At 42.6% G+C, this 23,815-nt stretch overlaps 2 protein-coding genes and 1 long non-coding RNA gene across 10 annotated transcripts in view; 2 read left to right on the top strand and 1 right to left on the bottom strand.

Annotated features, from left to right (window-relative positions):
• Positions 1–6,307, top strand: part of IQCH (IQ motif containing H) — a 63,237-nt gene extending 56,930 nt beyond the window's left edge. For 2 of the 4 annotated variants that reach the window (XM_083475074.1, XM_083475072.1), the window contains 5 exons: positions 1,285–1,407; positions 1,920–1,981; positions 2,565–2,673; positions 5,408–5,514; positions 6,041–6,307. In XM_083475074.1, coding sequence (XP_083331200.1) covers positions 1,285–1,407; positions 1,920–1,981; positions 2,565–2,673; positions 5,408–5,514; position 6,041 — 402 coding nt within the window. In that variant the 3' untranslated portion in view covers positions 6,042–6,307. Of the gene's footprint in view, positions 1–1,284; positions 1,408–1,919; positions 1,982–2,434; positions 2,674–5,407; positions 5,519–6,040 lie in introns of those variants that run through there. The other 2 variants (XM_083475073.1, XM_083475075.1) reach the window with 2 other exon arrangements.
• Positions 6,308–6,357: 50 nt separating this feature from the next.
• LOC310693329 lies at positions 6,358–20,037 on the bottom strand. Of its 5 annotated transcripts, none has more exons than XR_014519084.1 (3): positions 12,526–20,035; positions 9,761–9,958; positions 6,358–6,957 (listed from the first exon to the last, which is right to left on the bottom strand). It is a non-coding gene; the product is annotated as an uncharacterized lncRNA (long non-coding RNA). The 5 variants fall into 5 exon arrangements; XR_014519085.1 differs by lacking the exon at positions 6,358–6,957 and having other exon boundaries at positions 9,646–9,958; positions 12,526–13,734; positions 13,768–20,033; XR_014519086.1 differs by lacking the exon at positions 6,358–6,957 and having other exon boundaries at positions 9,646–9,958; positions 12,526–13,731; positions 13,768–20,032.
• On the top strand, positions 8,692–10,868 carry LOC310693316 (uncharacterized protein C15orf61 homolog). The gene is made up of 2 exons (XM_083475278.1): positions 8,692–9,521; positions 10,481–10,868. The coding sequence occupies exons 1-2, from the start codon at positions 9,143–9,145 to the stop codon at positions 10,606–10,608; spliced, it is 507 nt and encodes a 168-aa protein (XP_083331404.1). The 5' UTR covers positions 8,692–9,142; the 3' UTR covers positions 10,609–10,868.
• Positions 20,038–23,815: the final 3,778 nt, after the last annotated feature.

Below are 23,815 nucleotides of genomic sequence, written 5' to 3'. Positions count from 1 at the left end.
CACAGTTTTGCTTGCACGTTATTATTTACCTCTTTATTGAAACTGCCCAATCAATAGCACTTTGCTAAGAAATAAAAGAAGGTGAGAAAACACATCTTGGGCAAAAATTCCATATCGATCTGAGCATTTTGCTTTCAGTTCCAGCCAGTGCCGCACTGTTAAGGAAACAACTATTTAAAGAGTTCCTAAGCTCTTAAGATCATGCTTTTAAGGTATATCCCAGAAAACTTAAATGAAAAACAATTTCTGTAATGTGTCACGTTCACCCAAGGGCATCACTTAAAAAAATGCCAAGCGTTACATCAGGAGAAGCCCCAGCAAGTCAAAAGCAAAATCACAGAGAACGTTCTTATGTTATAATTGCATGAGAGCCAATATGGCAACCTTTGTCAGCCTAGTGCCCTCCACATGTTTTGAACTACAACTCCTAACATCCCTAGCTAGCATGGCATATAATACTACAGCACATCTACTGGTGACCCCTCTAGAAATTTAAAGAAATTTAGTTTTCAAAATTTGCAGAATTGGATCCATAGGATCCAACTCCTAGGGGCCAAGGTCCCTTTGCTACCACCCAATAAAATATTTGAGGGAGCCTCCCCGCCCCCCACGTTGATGGCATTGCCATTCAAATGATGTGTGTGCACCACATTTTGTGATTGATTATGCAGGGTGGGACTTGTCCCCCATATTTTATTCAAGTTGGCACCCCAGATTGGCTCTCTCGTGAATTTTCCAGACTGCATAGACATTTCTCAGAATAATTAATTTGCTTCAATAAAGTAAAGACTATTCAGCTGATTATATCTTTCTTGCAGATAGGTAGCCGTGTTGGTCTGCCATAGTCAAAATAAAAAAATTCCTTCCAATAGCACCTTAAAGACCAACTAAGTTAGTTCTTGGTATGAGCTTTCGTGTGCATGCACACTTCTTCAGATATGGGTTTGGTGTTTTCAGATACAGTGGTACCTTGGTTTAAGAACACCCCTGTTTACGAACTACGGTGGTACCTCGGGTTAAGTACTTTATTCGTTCCAGAGGTCCATTCTTAACCTGAAACTGTTCTTATTCTTAACCTGAAGCACCACTTTAGCTAATGGGGCCTCCCATTGCCACCAGACTGCCGGAGCATGATTTCTGTTCTCATCCTGAAGCAATAGCCATTCATGGTGGCTGGGACTGATGGCAGATGCAGTTCAAAACATCTGGAAGGCATCAAATCTGGGAAGGCTGTATTAGTGCTTTGTCACAGTCAACTTTTTTCCCTTCTGCTTTTTTTGTCAGCCTGCTACGGTCAGCCGCTATGTTGCCATGAGCAATTCAATCAGACATGCCAACTTTTCCCTCATCTACTATAATGTTTTCCTTCATATGTGCAAGGCTCATGGGGTTGGATATGATGTCCAGGTAGGAAGATCATGTGCTTTGCATTTAAATGAAATAGAGGTAGGAAAGTAGCTTGGAAGTAGCACACAAATCCATTCTAGACTGATTACAGAAAAGTTAGAATCTCCAAATTTTTGGCCTCTGTGATTCTCTCACATATCACCATAATCCATGAGAATCTTTCTGTGAACTCTGAGATTCTAACACAGATTATCATCTATCACTAACCCAATCTCAAAACCTGAAAACCTGTTTTCAAATTCAAGCTTCTGAATCGAAACACATCTTGCTGACTTGTCGCAACTGTTGTCAGATTCTACTCATGTGGGTTTTAAGGGGGTGGGGCTTTCATGGTTTCCAGACAACTTTACATGTCAGCCAGGAAGCAAAAAGCTCTCAGGCCTGGCTTTAAAGTGACCACCTCTCTCTAATTCTGATTATTCACACCGTAATACAGTTTAGCATCTTACTTTTTTAAGAGGAGTTGTTGTTGACATTATGCAATGCTAACACCTTTCCCTCTACTCCAACAGCAAAAAGAAGGAACCGTTTTTACTCTGTTTGAAGACCATAAAAGGCTCAAATTTGGAATTATGTAAGTTTTCAAGAGTGACTTCTGGAAGCATCTTGAAAATCCTCTAGTTGAACACCTCTACTCCCTTCTGTGGGCTAAGGGTTAGTCTTCCATACATGCTCCTGAGAAAGTAACTCATTCACAGATGTACCTAGCCCTGGGTAAGGCCCCCAAATGGTGCAAGGAATTCCATAGATGTACATAGAGGATGAGCACGAACAAGCAGCATGTCCTCATCTGCCCAAGTCTCACTGAATACTTGCTTACAGCACCATGCTCTAATATTAGTAATACAGTGATATTTTCATACCAATGGTGGTATGTAGCCACATATTTGATGCCCAAAGTGAAAAGGCTTGGAATGACTCAACCTCTTGCTCTCCTCTGCTACTTGATTAATAAAAATTATTTATTACACAAATCCTTTCTACTGACAAGTTAAAATGGAGCCTCATCTTTCATATCTCCCTGAAGATTGCCACCTTACGAGATTGAAAATATTCATTAAATTCCTTGGGCTGACAGGCCCAAATGAGAGGGCGATTGTTCTTAAGCCTGCGAATGGAATCATTGGCAAAGTCATTTGTTTGGATATCATTAACAGAACAATTGGAGAACATCTCCAGGGGGTCCTCATGACCTTTGCTCAGCAACTCTTCATCATCTATCAAGAATTATCAGCACCTAATATGCATGCCGAGACCAATTTTAAGGTGAGGTGTTAATTAACTAACGATCCCAGTTAAATTTCTGTTAGAGGACAGAAAACACCTCATGCTGTATTATAAACAACTGTTAAGACATCCTGGGTTCTTTCCATAGCAGTACATGTTTTACTGTGTACAGGTCAATATTGTAGGATTCCCAGTCAATCTGCTAGTTAAATTTATTTTTTTAGATGTGGTAACATAGACTTGCTTGAGCTGGGAGCCACTGGTATACTTGAAAGGATTCTTCAAGAGCAATTAGGTTTTCATCTTATATTTATCCTTTCTTGGAGTTCCTAATTGGTGGCACAGAAAAGTATTCATGCAGTCCTTCCTAAAGCCTACTCTTATTGATTTACAAAATGAAACCGTCAAGATATATTAAAACACATACATTAAGAAATGACAAATAAGTAAGCTTGATTAGTTTCTGATGCCCAGGCCAAAGAAGGGACTTCTGTTTTAGTGCATTCCAGCAGGACGTACCACTAGGGCTGACACTTACTTTTCCTGGGTCTCTGGAATAGGAGCCATTTAGCTACTTAGCTCCAATCAGAACAGAGTGGCTGCCATGTTATATTTCCTAGAAAGCAGTGCTACTAGATAAATTCATCTAGTGGGAGGGATTGAGTGACTGGCAAGTACAATGGTGCCAGGGGAGCAAGTGATGGTGGACACCAGTGGTTAGGAAGGGGGCTCATTGGTAGCCTTAAGCTAAAGGCCTACTCAGGCCTGGTGCTGGCCATGTTATCAACTATCAGGAGAACCTGACAGACATGCCACAAAATGATCTAGGTCGAAACTCCACAGCAGTGTCAGAAGGTAGATTAGATGGGCTTTTAAAAAACACACAGGACTTCAAAGGAGTCAAGGAGGCTTACTAGTACAGTGTTTCCCAACCTTTTTTGGGCAAAGGCACACTTGTTTGATGAAAAAAATCTCAAGGCACACCACCATTACAGCCCCGTGACGTCAGCGCGCAGCGTCGCGCCGGGAGGGACGCACGAAAGTGTAAGTTTCAATTATTTTCCCTCCCCTCCTGTGTAAAGGGGAATGCACTCTGCTAAGTAAAGCCACTTGCCACAGCAGCGTCAACGTCACAGCACCCACCGGCACCCAAGAGAGAAGGGGTCTCAGCAGCCCTTTTGCCAGGAAGAGGAGCAAGAACGAGAGGAGGAGGAGGAAGAGGAAGAGAGTCCCCCCCAAAAAAAACATTCTCCTTTTGATCTTCCTTATTTGCAATTCCTCATTGCAAAACAGCGGTTGATATACAGCTGATTTTTTTGTTATTACAGTCCCCACCCCCTCACCTAGAAAAACACCACCTGTCAATTTTATTATTATTATTATTATTATTATTATTATTATTATTATTATTATTATTATTATTATTATTATTCCCCGCCACTCTGGGAGGCTGAAGACCTTTAAGGCTTCCTTCTGTCCACTCTCTGTGAATTACCTGCCCGGAGTGGGTTTCTGGGGGGGGGGGCACTGCTGCCGGTGTCCTCCCCGTCGAGTCTCGCCTTGCCCGGCGCATGGCGGCCGCCCTTTCCCACACTCTGCCGGCTGCGCTGCCAAGCCCCGCGGCTCGGCTTGTCAGCGTTACCGGGCTCGGCGGGCGGTAATTCCCGAAGAAAGCCGGCGGCGCTTGAAGAGCTGGCAAGCCCCCATTTGCATGTCTGTTTTCCGCAGCCCTTGGAGAGGATTAAGTTCCCTCCTTCCTGCCGGGGAACCTCCAAGCTTTGGGGGTGGGGGGGGAGGAGGCAGCAAAGCGAGGCAGGAAGGAGAGCGCGGCTTGGCTGGGTGAGCTTTGGCAGGGGCAGGGAATGAGAGCCGCGAGGCGGGCGCTGTGGACGGAAGCGCTGCCCGCCGAGCTCGCAGGCAGCCAGGCAGGCAGACGGCGAGAGCCCCGCGCTGAGTGGCCTCTCCTCGCCGCCGCCGCCCCGCCTCTCGCCGCCCGACTCGCCCGCCTCCCTCCCACGGAGGTAGGCTGGTGTGCCGTAGGAGGGAGGCGGGCGAGTTGGGTGGCGAGCACACGCGGGGCGGCGAGCGAGCTCCCTCCCACATCCCATCGCCGCTCGCTTCGGCCGGCCTACTGGGCTGTCGCAGGCGGAAGGCCTGCGCATGCGCGAGGTTTTCGCGCCTTCCTCCAGTAGGCCGGCCGAAGCGAGCGGCGATGGGATGTGGGAGCTCGCTCGCTCGCTCGCCGCCCCGCGTGTGCTCGCCGCCGCCGCCCCGCCTCTCGCCGCCCGACTCGCCCGCCTCCCTCCCACGGAACACAAGGCAACGTTCCGCGGCACACTAGTGTGCTGCGGAACACCGGTTGGGAAACACTGTACTAGTATTTTGTGCTATAGCCCCATGATGGGGAACTTTGAGCCCTCCAGATGTTTCTGGACCATTCCAGCTGGGGCAAATGGGAGTTGGGAGTCCAACAATATTGAGAGGTCCAAAGGTTTCCCACACTGCTCCTGGTGAAACAACTGCATTTGAGCTCTAATAGTTACCTGCAAGTCCTGACTACTTCAGCCTTAGCCTGAATGAGATTGACCCTATTGCTTCAGCTCTGTGTTGACTTTAGTTACTACTCAGACCAAGAAGCCTGCCAAATCTGCCAATTGGTTGGGCCAGTTCTGAAGAGTGACTCTTTCTGTGAGTTCCTGATACTACTGGTGCAATGGTGAGCAGGGAGCATAAACAACTGTTCTGCCACTTGAAGTGTTTGATTTTGTTTTAGAGAGCTGTCCAAGAGATTGAAAGAATTCTGGGAGTTACAGAGCAAAACAAGTTAAAATTTGAAGAGGAAGAGGACTTGAAAGCACAAGCACAAGCTTCCACAAAATAGTTAGTAGACATTAAAAGTAATCTTTCTTCATCCTTATTCTCATGTCTCTGGGGAAAATAAGTTATTCATTTTCAAATAGTTCTTTTCAGTCACTTTATGCTCACAAGCTCTGCCAGAGTGTGACTGTCTGTTGACCTCCCAACCATGTTGCTTGGCTCATGGCAATCCTATCCTCCTCCTCCTGGGCCACAACAGTCAAAGCTTAATTTCTCAGATTTGGGTTGTTTCTGGTTTTTTAAAATTATGTTTTGTGAAATATGTCATGGGGAGCGGTGACATCCCAAATACAATCTGTGGAAGAAGACCCATTTGGTTTAATTCTACACTATATTTGCTCTCAAATTTAACAAAACAGTTTCTCATAATTCAACTACTTTAGAAACAAATAGTAAAATGTTTGTATACAATAAGTCTCTCCCTGTGATTATCTTTAGGGTAGGATGGCACTGAATGCAGGAAAAAGTTTTTTTTTAAAAAACAAAACCCTTAAATTGTTTTTTAGTTATAATTTATTTCTTCTTGTAGGTTAAGCTCACTGAACATCTTTAAATTATCCGCCTGGTTTCCAGTGCTAAAGTACCCTACACTGCAATAAACATTCCACCTACAACTGTGTTTTGGATTGTTGAAAAATATGTGTAGCAGAACATAGACCAGTGTCAATAGTGAATCCTGACTCACAGAATTTGTTTTCACTGAAAATTTTGTATCAGATGCTATTACCTCTATATGGCTTAGAGGAGTATTGATTTCTACTTCCAATAAAATTAAGTGTATTTATTTTTGAAAATATTTTTGGCCTTTTTGCTTCCTTGGGGGGGGGGGGATCCTATAATTTCCCAAGCTTATTCCATATGAAAGCTTTCCTAACAGAATACATGATTTCTTGGACATTCCTTTTCCTGAATAACTAGAGTACATTTCTATGGCAGCAAAGTCCATAGATGGGGCACTCCTCCTCTACCAGATCCCATATAGGTATAGTGTGCTCATATTCCACTTCTGGGTTTCAGCTCTGGCATTGGGGGTTGGGGGAAGGTTTTGGAGCTGAGTCCTGGTGATATTATTTGTATCACTTTCATTCAAAAAACATATAAAATTTACTAAGTGCCATACACAGATTAAAAATAGGTCAGTCCCATACCCAGAGGCTTGCAATCTAAACACAACAGGCAAAAACACACTGAATGGGAGCATCAGAAGAACCTTACTTGCAGTTGGCTCACATCAAATGGGACCCATGTAGTCCACTCTTCTGTTTCCACAGTGGCAAGACAGATACTTCAATGAGAAGCCTTCAAACAGTGAATTTATGCATTTATTTCATTTATATACCACTTTGGTTTACAATTTAAAATATCGAAATAAACAAATGCTACAAAAATATTCTCAGGCCGACTTCAGGAATGCAGGAACACTCATCCAGAGGCAACCTGGAGGTACTATAAAATCATCATGTCCTTTATCCATTGATAACCTGATCTTCTTCTTTGTCATAGGTGGAAATAAGCAAACTTGACCATGAGTTCTTAAAAGATACAAAATGCTGAAAAGGACCAGCTAGTAGGGAAACAGAGCCAGGAGGGGAAGGGTGAAAGAGCAGGTGGTCTCTTTAAGTTGCAGCAGCCCCTGGCCTAGTCCTGCTGTCACCTTTTTTTTGATAATGACTTGAGAGACAAGAGCATCACCCCCACCCAAACAGGTGACTTTTCAAAGTCCCATTGTGCAGCTATACAGTGGTACCTCGGGTTACAGATGTTTCAGGTTACAGACACTTCAGGTTACAGACTCCGCTAACCCAGAAATAGCACCTTGGGTTAAGAACTTTGCTTCAGGATGAGAACAGAAATTGCGTGGCCGCGGCACAGCAGCAGCAGGAGGCCCCATTAGCTAAAGTGGTGCTTCAGGTTAAGAACAGTTTCAGGTTAAGAATGGACCTCCGGAACGAATTAAGTACTTAACCCGAGTTACCACTGTATATCAAATATTAAGCACAAAATATATAGTTGCTTACAACAGTGCAAGTTGTGTCTACAGCACTTTCTCCCTTCCAGTTTGTACAACTCACCACACAATTTCAGTTTCAGGTTAAGAACGGACCTCCAGAACGAATTAAGTTCTTAACCCAAGGTACCACTGTACTCCAAAACAGTAGCTTCAAAACTATTAGTACATCCAAGTTCTTAGTGTCACATGCACACACTTATTTTCTCTTCTATTGTAATTTCATTTCAGGCAAGGTCCTGGGGATACAAGATACTGGCTGCCCATGAAATGCAATGGCACCCAAAGGGCTGCTCTAGAGACATACACATAGAATCATAGAGTTGGAATAGACCACAAGGGCCATCGAGTCCAACCCCCTGCCAAGCAGGAAACAAGCCCCCCCAAAACCCCTAGCACCAGTATCCAGGTCTATTGTCTTGCCTACAACCCCCACCCCCATTGTTTCTGCTAATCAAGAAATATATTAAAGCTCTCCCTGCTCTATTAATTATCCAAAGGTAAAGTTGAGTCAAAATGTGTTACTGACGATGATTAATAATTAGTGGCTTGTAAGTGCATTCTAGTACATAAACAGGGTACATGGTTGCGTAGTAATTGATTAATTAGCACAATCTTGCTCTACAGCTCACTGGTCTAAGATTGCTGAGTTTGAAATATTGTTTATAATTATCCAAATTTGAAGGATGAGGGGTGGGTGGGGGCGGGAGGGGGAAGAGAGGTGGCTCCCATTTCTTCGCTCGCTCTTCTGCGCAATTATTCTCCTCACATCACAGACGATGCTTAATGGTTCAGAGCCACGAGTTTCCCTCAGATAAATCACCACAGAGTTCATTTATTTGTTTGTTCGAATTGCAGCAGCTTTCTAGTCCAAACACTCCGGTGGAAAGAACACTTTTAAAGTCGTGTGTACTAGTTGTGTTAGAAAAGGGTGCTTGAGGCTGAGGACCATATTATTGCTGTTGGTTATTAGTGTTATGTTGACATGTGAGGCGCGCGAGCTCGGCCTCTCTCAGCGGAGAAGATCCTCGCAGACAGCTAGGCGCGCGCCCGCTTCCCGGCCTCCCGCGTCGCCCGGTCAGGAGCGCGCGAGGAGTCTGACAAATTCAGTAGGCCGGCTCTGGCGCAGGCGCAGAGCGGTTGTCGGGAAGCTACCGGCGCAGGCGCAGAGCGTGCCAGGGAGCCCCAGGAACGGAGGGGAGGAGGGGCCGCTGCTGTTTCCCGGGATGGTGGGGGGAGGAGGGGCGTTGCTTCGTGTCTTTCCAGGTTAGGGAAGGTCGTTGCGAGGGGCAAGTAAGTGAAGCAGGAACCTCGTCCCCTTCATCGGGGGCAACTAACGAGAGGGGGAGGGGCTGCAAAGGGGGGGGAAGTTGTTTTAGGGGAGGGGCAGCAGATCCTGAAGAAAAGTCTCCCTCAGCAACGTGGGGGGAGTGAACAATTGAGGAGGGAGAGGCATGTATAGAAGTTACCTGGGAAAGGTGTCAGCAAGTAGTTTGAGGTGGGGGGTCTGAAGGAAAAAAATTGGCTGCCCCCCCAAAAAAAAATCATTGGAGGGGACCATATTTGTAGGAGACACAGAAATCCCCCCTCCCCCCAGGATATTGTGGGATCAGAAAGCAAGACATGGGGAGGCAGGTGGGCTGGGGTGCCTTCCAGCCCTCCTTAAGTAGCCTTGCCCTGCTGAAGCAAGTGCATGAGGGGTTCCTCCGGCTGGCCCTCTTGCGCAGGGGGGGCCCTGCTAAGCCCAAAGCCTCCGAGGTGTTGAGCCAGCACCTGCTGCAGAGGGGGCTGCCCCACTGGACCTCCTACTGCGTCAAGTACAGCGCGGTGCACAATGACCAGTTTGGGCTCTCCAACTTCAACTGGGAGGTGAAAGGGACAAACTACCACATCCTGCGGACTGGCTGCTTCCCCTTCATCAAGTACCACTGTTCCCGAGCGCCCCACCAGGACCTGGCGATGCAGAACTACTTCTTCACAGCTCTCAAACTAATAAACTTTGGTGAGTGTCGTCTTTCAACGGGCTGTGCCTGTATAGAGGTGGCGCACACGGCAAGGGCTTGAGGTGCAATGAGGCCTTGAATAGAGTTAACACCTGATATAACAGGGAGATGACTTAAAACACGGAAGATACAAAAAAGTATTTTACACAGCACCTATGGAACTCAGTCCCACAGGGCCAGGGACAAAAGTGACAGTGCCAGGATTAAAAGCGCATAGGGCAACTGATGTGACTCTCACCTTTGCGCAGTACACTACAATCCAGCCGTACAAAATCCAGGTTTCTGCGTACACACACTTTTCTATCCATTCAAGTAAACAAGAGTAATTGTCACAGTTCAAGGACATGTTCCAGCTAGACAGAGATGCTCAAAGAGGGTTTGGAGCAAGGTCAGAAAGGGGTGTGGTCTGGCGATAGAGGGCATGAGATGCAGAGTCCTGAGAGTAGGATAGAGAACAAAATAGAGAGGCATCACTTGACCCTCCCAGGCCTAAGGCTCCCTACCCTGACCCTAGAATTTCTCTAAATGCATAGCAGTGTTGGCCACATCTGTGGAGAGCACTGGGATATGATCATATTGAACATGTGCAGAAAACAGGACTACTTATTCCTGGTCCTCAGGAATGCAGCCAATACCTTTCAGAACAAAATATATTCACTAAGGATTTTGCATGTATATTGTAAAAGCATGTGCAGTGAAAGGCAGGGGGTTGCCAAATAAAGAATGGCGCCAGGAAGGTGCTCAGTACATCTTTAAATGCAGATAATGGGTTACCTCAACATGCGTTATGTTTTGTTTTCAAGGAACCAGCCTGGCTTTAAAGGGTGGCAAAATCATGTCTTAATTCAGCCTTGCAGTTTGCTTCTTGCAGCTTGTTGGTGGAGGTGGGGTAGAGTCCTGCAGTACTATGTTATATGAGGTTTTACTTTTTTATTTGTCCCCCCTTTTTTATACATAGGTATCCCAACTTTATTATATGGAATTGGCTCCTGGTTCCTTGTCAGTGTCACAGAAACTGTTCACACGCATTGTGGCCCAGTCACTATTTACTTCCTCAATAAAGAAGATGAAGGTGCCATGTACTAAACTACTCATTTCAAGGACTGACACTTTCATGGTATATTGCAGCAAATGACAGACAGAGGGGGATTGTTGTTTGCAATCTATTTGTATGTAACATGTTCAAGTTTCAAAATGTCCCTATTTTTCCTTCAGTACCCTTTTAGTTTTCTTTGAGTCTGGCAAAGTACAGAATAGATTTTAAAAACCATGGAAAATTACATGAAGCTACTTTTGTTTTCAAAAACTTTTGGTCTGCAAATAATAAATATAATAATGAAAATATACATTGTTGGGAATTGTCTTTGCTTATTTACTGATCATGTATCTTTTGGTGCAGTATCATACATGATATTGTTGCCCAACACTTGTAACACTATCCAAATGTGACTACTTCAGGGATAGCCTGCATGGTGCCTCTGGATTCTTTTGGACTACATTTCCCATCAGCCCCAGCCAGAAAGGCCAATGGTCAGTGATGATAGTTGTAGTTCTGCAACATCTGGAGGACTCAATGTTGGCTACCCCATGAAGTAACTTTGATTTTTAAAACAAAAATAAAACTGATATGCAAAGGGGGGAGGTAAACAAGTCCTTTGTGTAAAAGTCCAGAAAACCAGAATTATTATTTTTTCATTTTCACTTAGTAGAGTTTTGTGCATACCATTCTGGATTACTTAAGTAGCTTGTGGTGCTTAATAGAAGCTACACACAGACAGTTTGGATACAATCTGGTCCAAACTGAGCAGTTCAGTTCAACTGATTTCAGAAATGGGTTTAAGCATCTGCTTAACTCTCCTATTGAACTTTAAAAAGTAACTTGGGGTTATGCTAATGTATAGTTAATACATGCAATGGTTTTGTGCTCTCCAAACTAAATATGCACTATTTAGTGCATATTTGGGACACGGGTGGTGCTGTGGTCCAATCCACTGAGCCTCTTGGGCTTGCTGATTGTAAGGTTGGCAGTTCGAATCCGTGTGATGGGGTGAGCTCCTGTTTCTTTGTCCTAGCTCCTGCCACCCTAGCAGTTTGAAAGCATACCAGTGCGAGTAGATAAATAGGTACCACTGCAGCAGGAAGGTAAACAGCATTTCCATGCACTCTGGCACTTATCACAGTGTTCTGTGTACCAGAAGTGGTTTACTCATGCAGGCCACATGACCCAGAAAGCTGTCTGTGGACAAATGCCAGCTCCCTCTGCCTGAAAGTGAGATGAGTGCCGCAACCCCATAGTCAGATTTGACTGGACTTAACCACCGTGGGGTCCTATTATTGCTTAATTGATGAAGAACAAAGTGTTGCACGACAGATTAAAATTTGGCTGGCAGCACTAAGACTGTATGGATAAATTTGATTTAAATTAGTTCAGCATTTTTCCCCCTCAGGAAGAGATATTTCTAGCATTGAAAATAAATATTGAATAATTATTTTTAAAGCGTAAAGCTACAATGAAATGTATGCACAAGTATGTGTCTTAAAATGCTTATTTCAGATTTGAATTGTGAATGGCTTGGCTTCTCTTCAAAGCAACTGTAAACAAATCTGTAATCAAGGAAACACTTAACGTAGTATATTTGGTACCGAGGAATATTTCTAACACAGGTTAAATAAATAGTTTACATTGTGGAGTAGCTGTTATACTATATTAAGCTTCATTAATAATAAAAGTGAGTATTAGCATTTTGCTAGATTAGCGGGAACTGATTTTTCCCAGTAATGGGCAAAATTAAATAAGTGCAACTCATAAGTTTAAAATCAAATACTGCTCATTCATTGCTCCTTATTTTGTCAATATTCTGCTGTAAATGTTTGGTCTCAACACAAGACTGATAAAATGTTTTTTAATTACCACACTATAAATACAGTTTTTCCTTGGAGTGGCCCCTCTGCTAGCTGCAGCGTATTTGATTTCTGATAATGGAGACTGCTGACTTTGCTTACCTGTTTTTCGATAAGTGGAGGCAACATGACTCCTTGTCCATACAGTGATGGGCATCCCTCCTTGGAGAACCTCTTTGACAAAGTACTCTATTGATCCACTCGAATTCAGTGCTGCTTGCAGCATTAAATAGAGACTTGATTTCTTGCTCTGCTCTCACTGTGTAACAATTAAGCAAATGTAACATTTTCTTTTATTACATGAAAATCAATGGACCTCTTGCACTTCTGAAGTTGATCATGGTGAGGGATGAACTTGGAAGATGGCTGAGGGCAGAGTTCAAATATAATAATATCACTTGTTGGATTCATTAGGACCAGTGGGTGACCTGTTGAAGTACTTGAAGGGAACAAATGCTACTCATAAAATGTTACACTTCTTGTGTATACATGAGAGAGTGTTTGTTCGTTTTTCAGGGATTATTCCTTTGGGGTGTCAACTAACTGAAGCCTGCTTCCTTTTGCTCATATGGCTATGTAGGACAGATGATGTGTGACTATGGGATTTGGAGCTCAATGCCTCAATGTCATGTCAACATTCACTGAAAACGTGACTTTTTTTACACAGACTTTTAGGAATTGTTGACCCAACTGGATAGACTGGACTTCATATTTATTTCCTATTTAATTTAAATTATTGTTCTCTGCCTTATATCAAGCCAGACCATTAGTCCAGCTAGCTCAATATTGTCTAAATTGATAGACTGTGGCTCTCGAAGGTTTCACACTCTCCCAGGTTTCCCTGGATATGCCTGGGATTGAACCTAGGGCCTTCTGCATGCATTGTTGGATGAACCTGCTCCAAGAAGAGTTGGAAGCCAAGTGAGGCCCTTTAAGCCTCTGCTTCCCAGCCACTGCCTCCAGGCTCCTCCCACTTGTGAGAAACTTGAAAGGACCAGCGTTCTGACTTGGTGTGCTCACTGTGCACTTACTGTGAAAGGCACCCGGTTCCTCAGGGGAAGGGTCTGTGAGGTTCCTGCCCTGGTGCTGTGGCGACTTGTTCAGTTAGCTCATGCCTGCCAGCCAGCCTCAAGTTCAGGGGTCCCCTAATCACCCATATCCATCTCGGAGCCAAGAACCTGTGAGAAGGGGGGGGGGTTATTGTTTTGTTGTAATTATTTACTTGTGTTTTATTTATTGTTTTAATTCTGTGAACCGCCCTGAGATCTTTTGATGGACAGTATATAAATTTAACTTCTTCTTCTTCTTCTTCTTCTTCTTCTTCTTCTTCTTCTTCTTCTTCACCTAGTCCAGCTTCCTAGCCAGTGACAGTGTATGTCCTAGTCTCTGCTGGGCTTTGTGGTCATGACACTTGTTTGTCTCGCACTCCAGGAAAGGTCCACACAGGACCCACACAGGGTCATATATGCATGTATTTTTAACAATACATATATACCACTCAACTGTAATAAAACCTAAGCGCTTTACCAAAAAATCAAAATAATATATGGTCTCCATAGGAACTGAGAAAATACAGAAATATTGATGTTAAGGGCCATTTGCACCTAGTATAAAATCAGCTTAAAAGAGTTATCTTGGTGACTAAACAATTAGCAGCTCCAGGTCAACTTTGCTAAGCTGAGGAACATGGATTAGTTCAGTCAGTTGGTCCAGAGCAGTTTCCAGCTGACAGCTTCAGGCTCATGTTTCTCAAATAACCTCCCTGCCCCTCCATGTTACATGGCGAACTGCTTTTGGATTTGAGGGGAACCCCCAATACCCCTGCTGATTCTTGGCCATTCTGTACAAGTGGCCATAAATTACTCTTGGCATGCAGTTTATACCCACTTCTGAAATGTACGTGTGTTATATATTTAAGATGACTGGAATACATAATGACCCTTAAACTTTCAGGAAATGTGATCTGCTGTATTCTCCTTTGAAACACAATAGGATTGGCCTTGTACCTCTTGCTTTAATTATCTCTTTCACTCTATACAAGGATGATGTTTAAAAGAGCTAGGGGGGTGACATTATAAAGGCCGAGAACTTTGTTGTTAAGCGCGATGAAACAAATGCCGATAACTGAAACCTTAGTCTTAACTCAGTTGATAGGTATCTGCATTTTTTCAGCATCCCCTTTTAAACAGTAATGACTAGTGGGAGCATCTTAACCTAAACAAGTGCTTAGCCTGACATCTTACCTGGGTCAATGGTCTAAGGTATCGAAGTTAAACTGTGTTACTGTAAATTAATGGAAAATGTAACTGCGCTTTGCTGAAAGATCAATGTCCAATAAAGGCCACACAATCAAATCTTGTTGCAATGATTGAGGTCCTTAATTGCCTTTCAAAGATAAGGTGGTAATCAACATAGGTTAAACTGATCTTTTTTACTAGTTCAATTACATGCTAATGGCTTGTGCCAAGGCAGAATCTTTAACTACTTATATGTATTAAATCTTATGTTAGTAATGAAAAATTACTTAAGCTGCCCAATCAATAAAGTGAGAGTCTTAATTACTATATTTCACTTTTAGACCTTTTGTGTGTTTGACAAATTTGGTCCACTAGAGATTTCCCAACAATAAGAAACATTATTAACAGAAGCTCTGTTCCGTGGAGTATTGTTTGCTAATCCAAATGGCTGGGATTTCTTGGGTGTTTTGTGTATTTGTGTTAATGTCCTGCTTGCATTAATGTCTACTAATGTCAATATGTAATGGTCTTAAGCATCTATGTTTGTATAAAGATCGATTTCTCAGATCTGATGGGAATTTATTTTAATTCCAGAACTAAACCTAGCTTTAACCTGTACATTTTAAATTAAAAGCAATGAAAAACAAAACCGACAGAAGTCATGGAGAGTTCCTTCATTCTGGCACTTGGAAATGTGTGTACATACACCATAGACTTGGAAACCCATTTGTCTTGGTGGTGGTTTTTTTGAGCCCAATAATGTAAATGGGACCGCAGAACTAACCTGCCAGCTCAGCTGAGATATCAGCAAGTTTTGGCTCCTACTCTCCTTGAATTCACTATTTTAGCTAGTCATTGCAGGAACTTTGTAACTCAGATTCATCGTGTTTGTGCTTGCTTTGCCCCTCATCCTCATCTTCCCTTCTCCTTTTGTGTCACATCTTTCAGACTGTAATCCTTAAGGTTGGCTTTATCTTATTGATATTTGTAAGCTGCTTTGGGAGTCTTCTTTCGACTGGCATGCAGGGCTAAAATCCTTTAAATAAATAAGCCAACATGTAAACTAGTGAAGCTGTTCATTTAGATATTTAAGGATTAGTGCTAAGGTACAATAAATAAAACAATCAGCAAAAAAAGGAAAGAAATCCAGTGACTTTCACGTTTCAAAATAGTCTTGTAAAATGGTATTTTAGGTACTCTATTTGCTGAAAAACTCTTAATTGTACACAGAAAGTAAACTAATGCCTATTGTCATTCATGATTAATTGACCCATTCCAATTGTTTGGAGTTGTTGACCTTGCAAAACCTGATATTTTGTAACTTTAAAAAAAAATCTTCCATGAACAGTTTGGAAGAACACAGTAAAGCTACTTACAGAGATTAAATTAATGTACAGGTAGCCAGGTACATCAACACCAAACAAAACCCTGAGTTGAAACTAGTCAGGAAAATTTATCAGTGGAATATGCTTATGCTACATAGATTTGTGAAGCTTGATTATTTACATCACTTATTTCCTAAAATTCTAATATTAAATACATGGTGCTATATTTTATAAAATAATTAAATTTAATTAAATAATAATAATGCTATGAAGTGGCTCTTGAGGAAGTCTGAATAGGTCACGAATACTTTCTCTGATGGCATGCATGTTCCATTGACAATGGACAGCTAAACAAAGATCAGATGAGAAGCATTTGCTATTTAAAATGGAAATGTGGATTGACACTCATATACAATGGTAAGTAAGGGATAGTACAGGGGATGGGCCGGTTTGTGGTCCCGCAGACGCCATGGTGAGCCGGAGTGTGTGCGCGCGTGCACACGCATGCACAAATGCTATTTCCGGTGTGGAGGAGGCGTGCGCAGCTTCCCATTGGCTGCAGGAGCTTCCTGCAGCCAATGGGAAGCCGGCCAGCGTTGCAGAAGGCGGTCCCTGAGTAGGCGACGGGGTTCCACGGGCCGGTTAAACAACCCCCATGGGCCGCTTGTGGCCCATGGGCCTTAGGTTGACAACCCCTAGGATAGTATAACAGTCTTTCTGCTTTAAAAAAAAGCAAGGTAGCATGGACAGACAGCCAAGTAGGCTTGCAACCGGGTGGGCTACCTCCTTAAATTTTATCTGTAGCCCGCCCTAAATTTTGCTCTAAATAATTACATTTATGGTACATCCATAGCAACTGTCAATATTATATCAGCATAAAGTTGATCTTGTTCTTTTAAGTTATCATAACAACATTACTGGAGCCCTGGATTTGAATGAACTTATACTACATTTTGCAGCAGTGAAGAAAATGTTTGTTATAAACTATGATTTCTAAACTAACTTTTGCTATAAACTATCCTCCAGTTGTAGCTTATTCTTGTTTCTTCTACTAGTGAGTTATTTTTTATTTTAATCTTTTTTGCTAATTGGTAGCAAGAAAGGTAACAATTGTTGAAGTTGCTTAGTGAATTTGTTTGAATGTTTAACTTGCAGTAAGGCTGCAAAAAATAAGGGTTAACTAAAAACAGTTTATGAACCTACCTTAAAAAGGCCCGCAGACCAGATAATCTACTTCCATACTTTTTTTGTCATTGTTCCCCCCACCCACAAACTTATAGGCTGTCTACAGGCCTTAGATTTGCTTTAATGATGCTTTCACCATTTCAAGCACAGTTTATGAGCTCTGGACTGGTTCATTACAAAACTTTTCTTCCAATTATACTAGTACTACTAATTGAACCCAAGTGCAAAACGTGATATAAAGCACTTGTTAACACAAAAGCCTGGCTTGCCTGCTATTCTGCTCCCTCCGAAGCTTTCATTAAAAAAAAAAAGCAGTTTTAAAGAAAAGAACATATAAAGTTTCTGTTTTCGGGGGTGGGAGGAACAGGTAGAATTATGAACGCTATAAAAACAACGTGCCTTAGTTAACCCGAATGCATAAATCTATTTGAATTCCTCTTCTTTGAAGAACTGACATTAAGATATGGTCATTATATGCCTTGTGATTCATGGGCCTTGTTACATATATGCTTTGTAATGTATGAATAATTTAGTAAGAAAAATCACAATAATTTTGTTGTTACTCAAAAATTTATAGCTTGGCAAAAACAATTACAGAGCCCCTGAAGCTGGTGGAAGGAGGTTGAGTAACATTGTTAATGTGGCCCAATCTGTACCTTTCATGCTGAATGTGTTCTGTAATAATGTAGTGCATATTGCACTTAAGCACCTTTTCATTTTGTTTCACAGGAAAAGGGCAAAATTGCCAGCCTGTTGCAGTGAAAGGAATGGGATGCACACACCAGTCAATGTACAGATAAAATAAATGATGTATTATTGGGTGGTAGCCCACTGTAAACAGGAGAGGGTTATAACCAAATATGGTCCAAAGTGACATTTGGAGGAAAAAATTGAGAATCTGATTATTGGCTGAAATATCTTAACTGTTGTTAAGACTAACAAAAATTAAACAAATTGATGGTGCATTTGTGTATGTCAAAGGGGCCTTTTTTCTAGTAATGCCCTCCACAGAACCATCTTACCTTTGAGGCTGCGTACACACCATATATTTAAAGCACATTACTTCTTCTGAGAATATTGGGAACTGTAGTTTGCTAAGGGTGTTGGGAATTGTAGCTCTAGGGGTAAACTACAGTCCCCAGAATTATTTGGAGAAAACAGTTTGCTTTATAAGTATGATGTGCATACAACCTGAGTTATAGCAGGCAGAAACGTTGATAGTATCTCAGCGCCTGTTGAAAACTCGTTTACTCTCCCAGACCATTTCTGACAATTAATGGTCAGTCTATTCTTGATCTGTTTGCTTTGGATCCACTGTTCTTATGATTATTACTTAGGTGTTGGCTTTACTGTGATTTTTACATTGTGCTGTACACTGCTTTGTGATTTTAAGTGAAAAGCAGTATTGAAATATATTTCTAATAAATGTGTTCTCCCTGCACTACTGTACATATTTGATCTGCTTGTTATTTGTGGAGAGGGGAAGGAATTCAGTCTTGCTCTTGGTACTGATCTGCTTTGTCACCATGGTTGGGTTCTGTAGAGCTATTTCAAGAGCACGCTCAGGATTGGATGGATATTCACAGTTGGGGGTGGGGGGCTTTTGAACTGCAGACCCCAGTGCCATAACTACTTGAGTATCCCCTACATGCGAAGACAGGCTTTGGTGGATTGAGCAGACAAGACCAATAGTGGATCCAACGTCAAGAAGGTGGTTTCTGCATGTTCTGGTGAGTGAAATGAGGGACAGATGGGGCTCATCAACCTGGGAAGGTAGCCCATCTAGGAGAAGGAAAACTCTTGGTCCTAAACCTCTACTGCCTTGTGGCTATACTCATTTGTGAGAAAGGATTTGGGAGTAAACCCTGAAGAACCATCTGTACCGACTGCCTTGTGGTACATCTTCGGGAGAAGAAAAGGCGAAGCAGTAAACCCTACACAAATCATGAGTGGAGTCCCTAAGGCAGTTGGATGGCATCTTGTATGCCTTCTTCTGGCAACTCCTGCAGCCCAACTGGTGCCAAGTGTATTGCTCTGCTTTCCTTTGGACCACATCAGCGAGGCCAAGAGGGGGATATTGTCTGGGCAGCCCAGAACCTTGATACACACTCCCCAGGCTAAAGCAGCAAAAACAACACAGGAGGCGTTATAAAGTTATAAACTCAGAATCTGTGAGCTCAACCAGATTGGCATACAGCCTAACAGTTTACCGGTAACTTCACCCTCAAAGGCACACTCCTCCATTGTCTCGGGAGACAGACGGATGCCAACAAGGGCCATATTTCTGACACAAACGGCTTCAAACTTTTATCAGTTTTCAAAAGAAACTTGCCATTGTTGCCATGTGGAGTAGGAAACTGCTATTTGAGAAATACAGTATGCCTTGGCCATGCAGAATGATTTGCACATATTTTTGGCTCCAGGACTGTTTTGGGGGTTGATAAAGAATGTATGCATACACTTCTGACATATTTGAATTTGCCTCCCTGAGTCATTTCAGGCTTCCCCAACCTGGGGTCTCCAGACATTTTTGTGCTGGGAGTGCTTCCAAAGTTCTGTCTGTGTCATTTGATCCATATTTACTCATTCTCACATGCAAAGTACCGCTTGATGCTGCAGTAATCAAGCATACTAGCCCCGTGACTCTATGATAGCATATATTGGTAGAGCTTGGAACATACAAGTGACATTTGGGAAATTGTAAGTTGGAGTCTGGTAGAATTAATTCATGCTTCTCATCTGTTTAACCTTTGCACTACGCAAACTCCTTTGGTACTGTGCTTTGAATAAATTAATCAATAAATGTCTTAAGGGGTAACTCATTGACATTAAGTGATCTTGAGTATGCAATCTAAGTCAATGTCAGAGCCATTGTTTTATAGGACTAGAATATTTTTTTCTAAGCTCTGTAGCTGGTTTGTTTGTTCCTGTATTCTCCATAGAATTGAAAACACTGCTGCTTTGCAAATATCTGAGGTGCTTTAGAAGGAAAAATATTAAAAAGCTGAAGTTTGATTACTGCTGTCTCAATGCAAACTGGAATAAGGAACTGCGGCAGAGAATAGCCATGTTGAAAAGCTACATAATATTTATGCAAATCTGGTAAGTTGAATTGGTTTTCCCTATAGGTTTATGAATGAATATATATATATATTAGGGTGGGACTGTAAGGCCATAGAAAAGCTGTGATTTCATAGCCTATTCTTTACAACTTAATAGAAAATGAATTTTCATTGAATGGTACATAGGGACTTCTGGCAGAAGGTTCATTTCAACAGCACTGAAAGTCCATGTGGACAGTCACTATTCCTGGAATATTCTCAAGATGAGACTATTAAGGATTTGGGGGGGTTGGTACCAGTTTAAATTATAAAGTTATTGAACAGAAAGATAATTTATCTTCGCTAATGGCCATTCAAGGATTAAACTTAAAAAAGCCCTAAACCATCTAGAATTTTAATGAGTGGGAGCCAAAGACTTTCATGAATTATATCAAATATTGCTAGCAGGGCTCTTCTTTATTTTTCTTCTTTTTTTGGGGGGGTGTAATGAATTTGAATCAAATTATGAAGTTCGCCAATTACAGTGGTACCTTGGGTTATGTATTTAATTTGTTCCGGAGGTCCGTACTTAACCTGAAACTGTTCTTAACCTGAAACACCACTTTAGCTAACAGGGCCTCCCACTGTCGCCACGCCGCCGGAGCACAATTTCTGTTCTCATCCTGAAGCAAAGTTCTTAACCTGAAGCACTATTTCTGGGTTAACAGAGTCTGTAACCTGAAGCGTATGTAACCTGAGGTACCACTGTACCTTGAATGATAAAGACTACAGCCTATTCACACATGGTATTGTACTGTATGAGCGTCTCTGTTTATTCTGCAGGAGCTGACACGCCCCCCTTTTTTTAACAAGTGCAAGGCATTATAGTGATACCCACCACATGGTGTTTGCACTCAGTATGTGTTAATCAGAGGATTACTGCTACTGAACATGGAGGCTCTGTCCAATTGTCATGGCTAATAACCAGCTAGACTTGTTACCATAAACTTACCTTGTGGCAATGAGTACCCAAAGTTAATATTCCATTGCGTGAAAAAGCATTTTCCTTTGGAAATGAACTTAATAGTCAATGTATTTAATTGGATGAATGCTAGTATTAGGGCACTGGGATGGATGGATCACTTTCTCTCTACTGTTCATTTCCTTATGATTTTTTTAATCTGTCCTAGAGATGTGCTGGGCAAGGGGAGAGGGGGTTGCAAGAGAAATCTGGGATAGGTGCAGCAGAAGAAAGGGACTCTTGGGCACCTGTAAAGGTTTCAATGAGCAGGATTCACAGCAAGTCTAAAGGCTTAATCCTGGATGGAGTCAAGAGCAAATCTTAAAACTACCACCAAACCAGTGCATAACAAGATAATTTGTTTTGCTTTCTTGGTACCTCTGACTTGGCAGAGCCATAAGGAACATGGATTTGGGCTACCAATATCCAGAAGCTATTTTGGATGGGATGGGAATAAACTCCAGAGAAGATGGAGGCTCTGTGGGTTGGGATCTACTAATCCAGGTGTGTTAGACAGGGTTGTCATCCCCATGAAGCAATAGGTCTCCAGCTTGGGGTTGCTCTGGCTTGGGGAGACTCCTAAACAGGCTTGGGGAGACAAATGCTAAGAATTAAGGAACCTTTGAGCACGTGAAGTCCACCTACGAAAAGCAGCCAACACTTCTGCTATGCCCCCAAACATTCTTTTTGAGACACATTTATCTCTTAGAGGGGTAAGCTTCTTCATTGTTGATATTGTTAAACAGCAGTTAGAATCTATTGTGGTCTACTGCAACTCACCCAGAGATCTACCAATAGATCCCACTGTACCTTCTGCCCAACCCTGCCTTAGACCCACTAAGTATGCAGGTAGGGGGCAATTTAGTAACTTCATCTGGTATGTCAGCTGCACCCTTTTCTGGAGAAAGTGCACCTGGCCCCAGCCGTTCATGCTCAACACTAGCCATTGAAGAAGTCTGCAAACTACTGTAACATGCCACCCCAATCTCCACAAGTGGTGCAACATTCCAGGGGTTGCAGCACGTGGAGATCAGTCTGTGTTCCCTTTTGGGACAAGGAGGCACACCAAGAGACTGTGGTGTCTTTTTGAAATATGGTTTTATTTGCACATATATAGATGGAGGGATTGCATGCACATTCTTGGAGCGTCTGGCGTAAGGGCAGAATTGGCTTCATAAGACAGCAAAAAGCCACCTTCAGTGTTTCTTAGTTCCAGCCTGTCATTCCCCGCTCACATGGAGTTCTGCCCCTAATCCTCCTTCTCTCTGCTAACTGATAGGAAGGGCCTCCCCTAGCCTATGTCATTCAAAGTTGAAACCCTGAACCTGCCCTTTGCCTCTTCCCACTAGCACTCAGCAAAGAAGGGGCAGCAACTCCCCTTGCCTGGCTGTCTTGCCCTCCTTGAAGGGTCATGCGTATTTAGCCAGCTCTAAATCCAGGGGGTTTCTGTGTTTGGCAAAGTTTAATCAAACCTTTATTAATTCTAATGTTTACTATATCCAGGAATTTAGGGAAATCTGGCACCCCACCAACCCAAATTCATAACAGAATTAGACAGAATGTGTCAGCTGTGATTTGTCTGGGATAATAATAATAATAATAATAATAATAATTTTTTTATTATTTATACCCCACCCATCTGGCTGGGTTTCCAGATAGGCTTACAACCTATCTAAAAACATAATAAAGACATCAATCCTTAAAAATTTCCCTAAACAGGGTTGCATTCAGATATCTTATAAAAGTCTGATTGTTGTTTCTTTTCTTGACACCTGAAGGGAGGGCGTTGCACAGGGCGGGCCCCACTACTGAGAAGGCCCTCAAAATATCAAACCACATTGTGCACCGCCCAATTCTTTGGGGAAAGTACCAGGATTTTTTGGGGAAAGCAGTGCACTTTAAATGTAAGGGACATATAAAATACACATGCAGCCACATGGTGTGTGAGAGAGAGATGCTGTAAAGGTGCCAGAACTCCCCTAGGCTCAGAAATCTGCCCTAGATCTCCCCTTTACCACTGAGAATATCCTTGGTGTTTTACTGTTTGGTGGGGGGAGGGTGTTGGAAAAGGGAGAGGGCCTTTGCTTTGGCAGCACATAGTATATTTTATAGTGGCTGCTCTAGAAGCTGGTCTGCCCACACTGCTGACTGTTTTTCAAGGGGGAAGGGAAGAAAATTGACATTTCAAAGCTTTTTAATGTTTGGGCTTTTTTCAATACTCTCAATCTTCAGCCAAATCAGGCTTCTACAGCAGCTTACAAATGTCAATGATACATCAGTCCCTGCTCTCAGCTTTAGTTCCAAAGACACAACACAAAAGGAAAGGGAATGTGGAGGGGAGGAGGAAAAACACAAACACAGCTACACATTATACAGTACCTGTAAAAGCACATTCAAACATATCCTTTCCCTTTCAAATAAATTCGGGGTGCTGCAGTTTGTTAAGGGTTGCAGGGAATTGCAATTGTGAGGGGGTAAACTCCGGTGCCCGGAACGCCTGGAGGGAAAAGAACGTGTTTGGAATGCTCTTTAAAGGCTTGGTGTGTACACAACACATACATTATATGCAACCTACCTCGCAAG

The sequence above is a fragment of the Podarcis liolepis genome, assembly GCF_965112155.1.
Source record: "Podarcis liolepis genome assembly, chromosome: 14".
Taxonomy (NCBI): Eukaryota; Metazoa; Chordata; class Lepidosauria; order Squamata; family Lacertidae; genus Podarcis; species Podarcis liolepis.
Note: the sequence above shows the minus strand (reverse complement) of the source record. Positions and strands in the feature narration are given on the sequence as shown.

Coding starts and splice junctions, on each gene's coding strand:
- LOC310693316 (XM_083475278.1), top strand. CDS start 9,143: ATGGGGAGGCAGGTGGGCTGGGGTGCCTTCCAGCCCTCCTTAAGTAGC. Junction 9,522..10,480: donor TCTCAAACTAATAAACTTTG/GTGAGTGTCGTC, acceptor TTTTATACATAG/GTATCCCAACTTTATTATAT.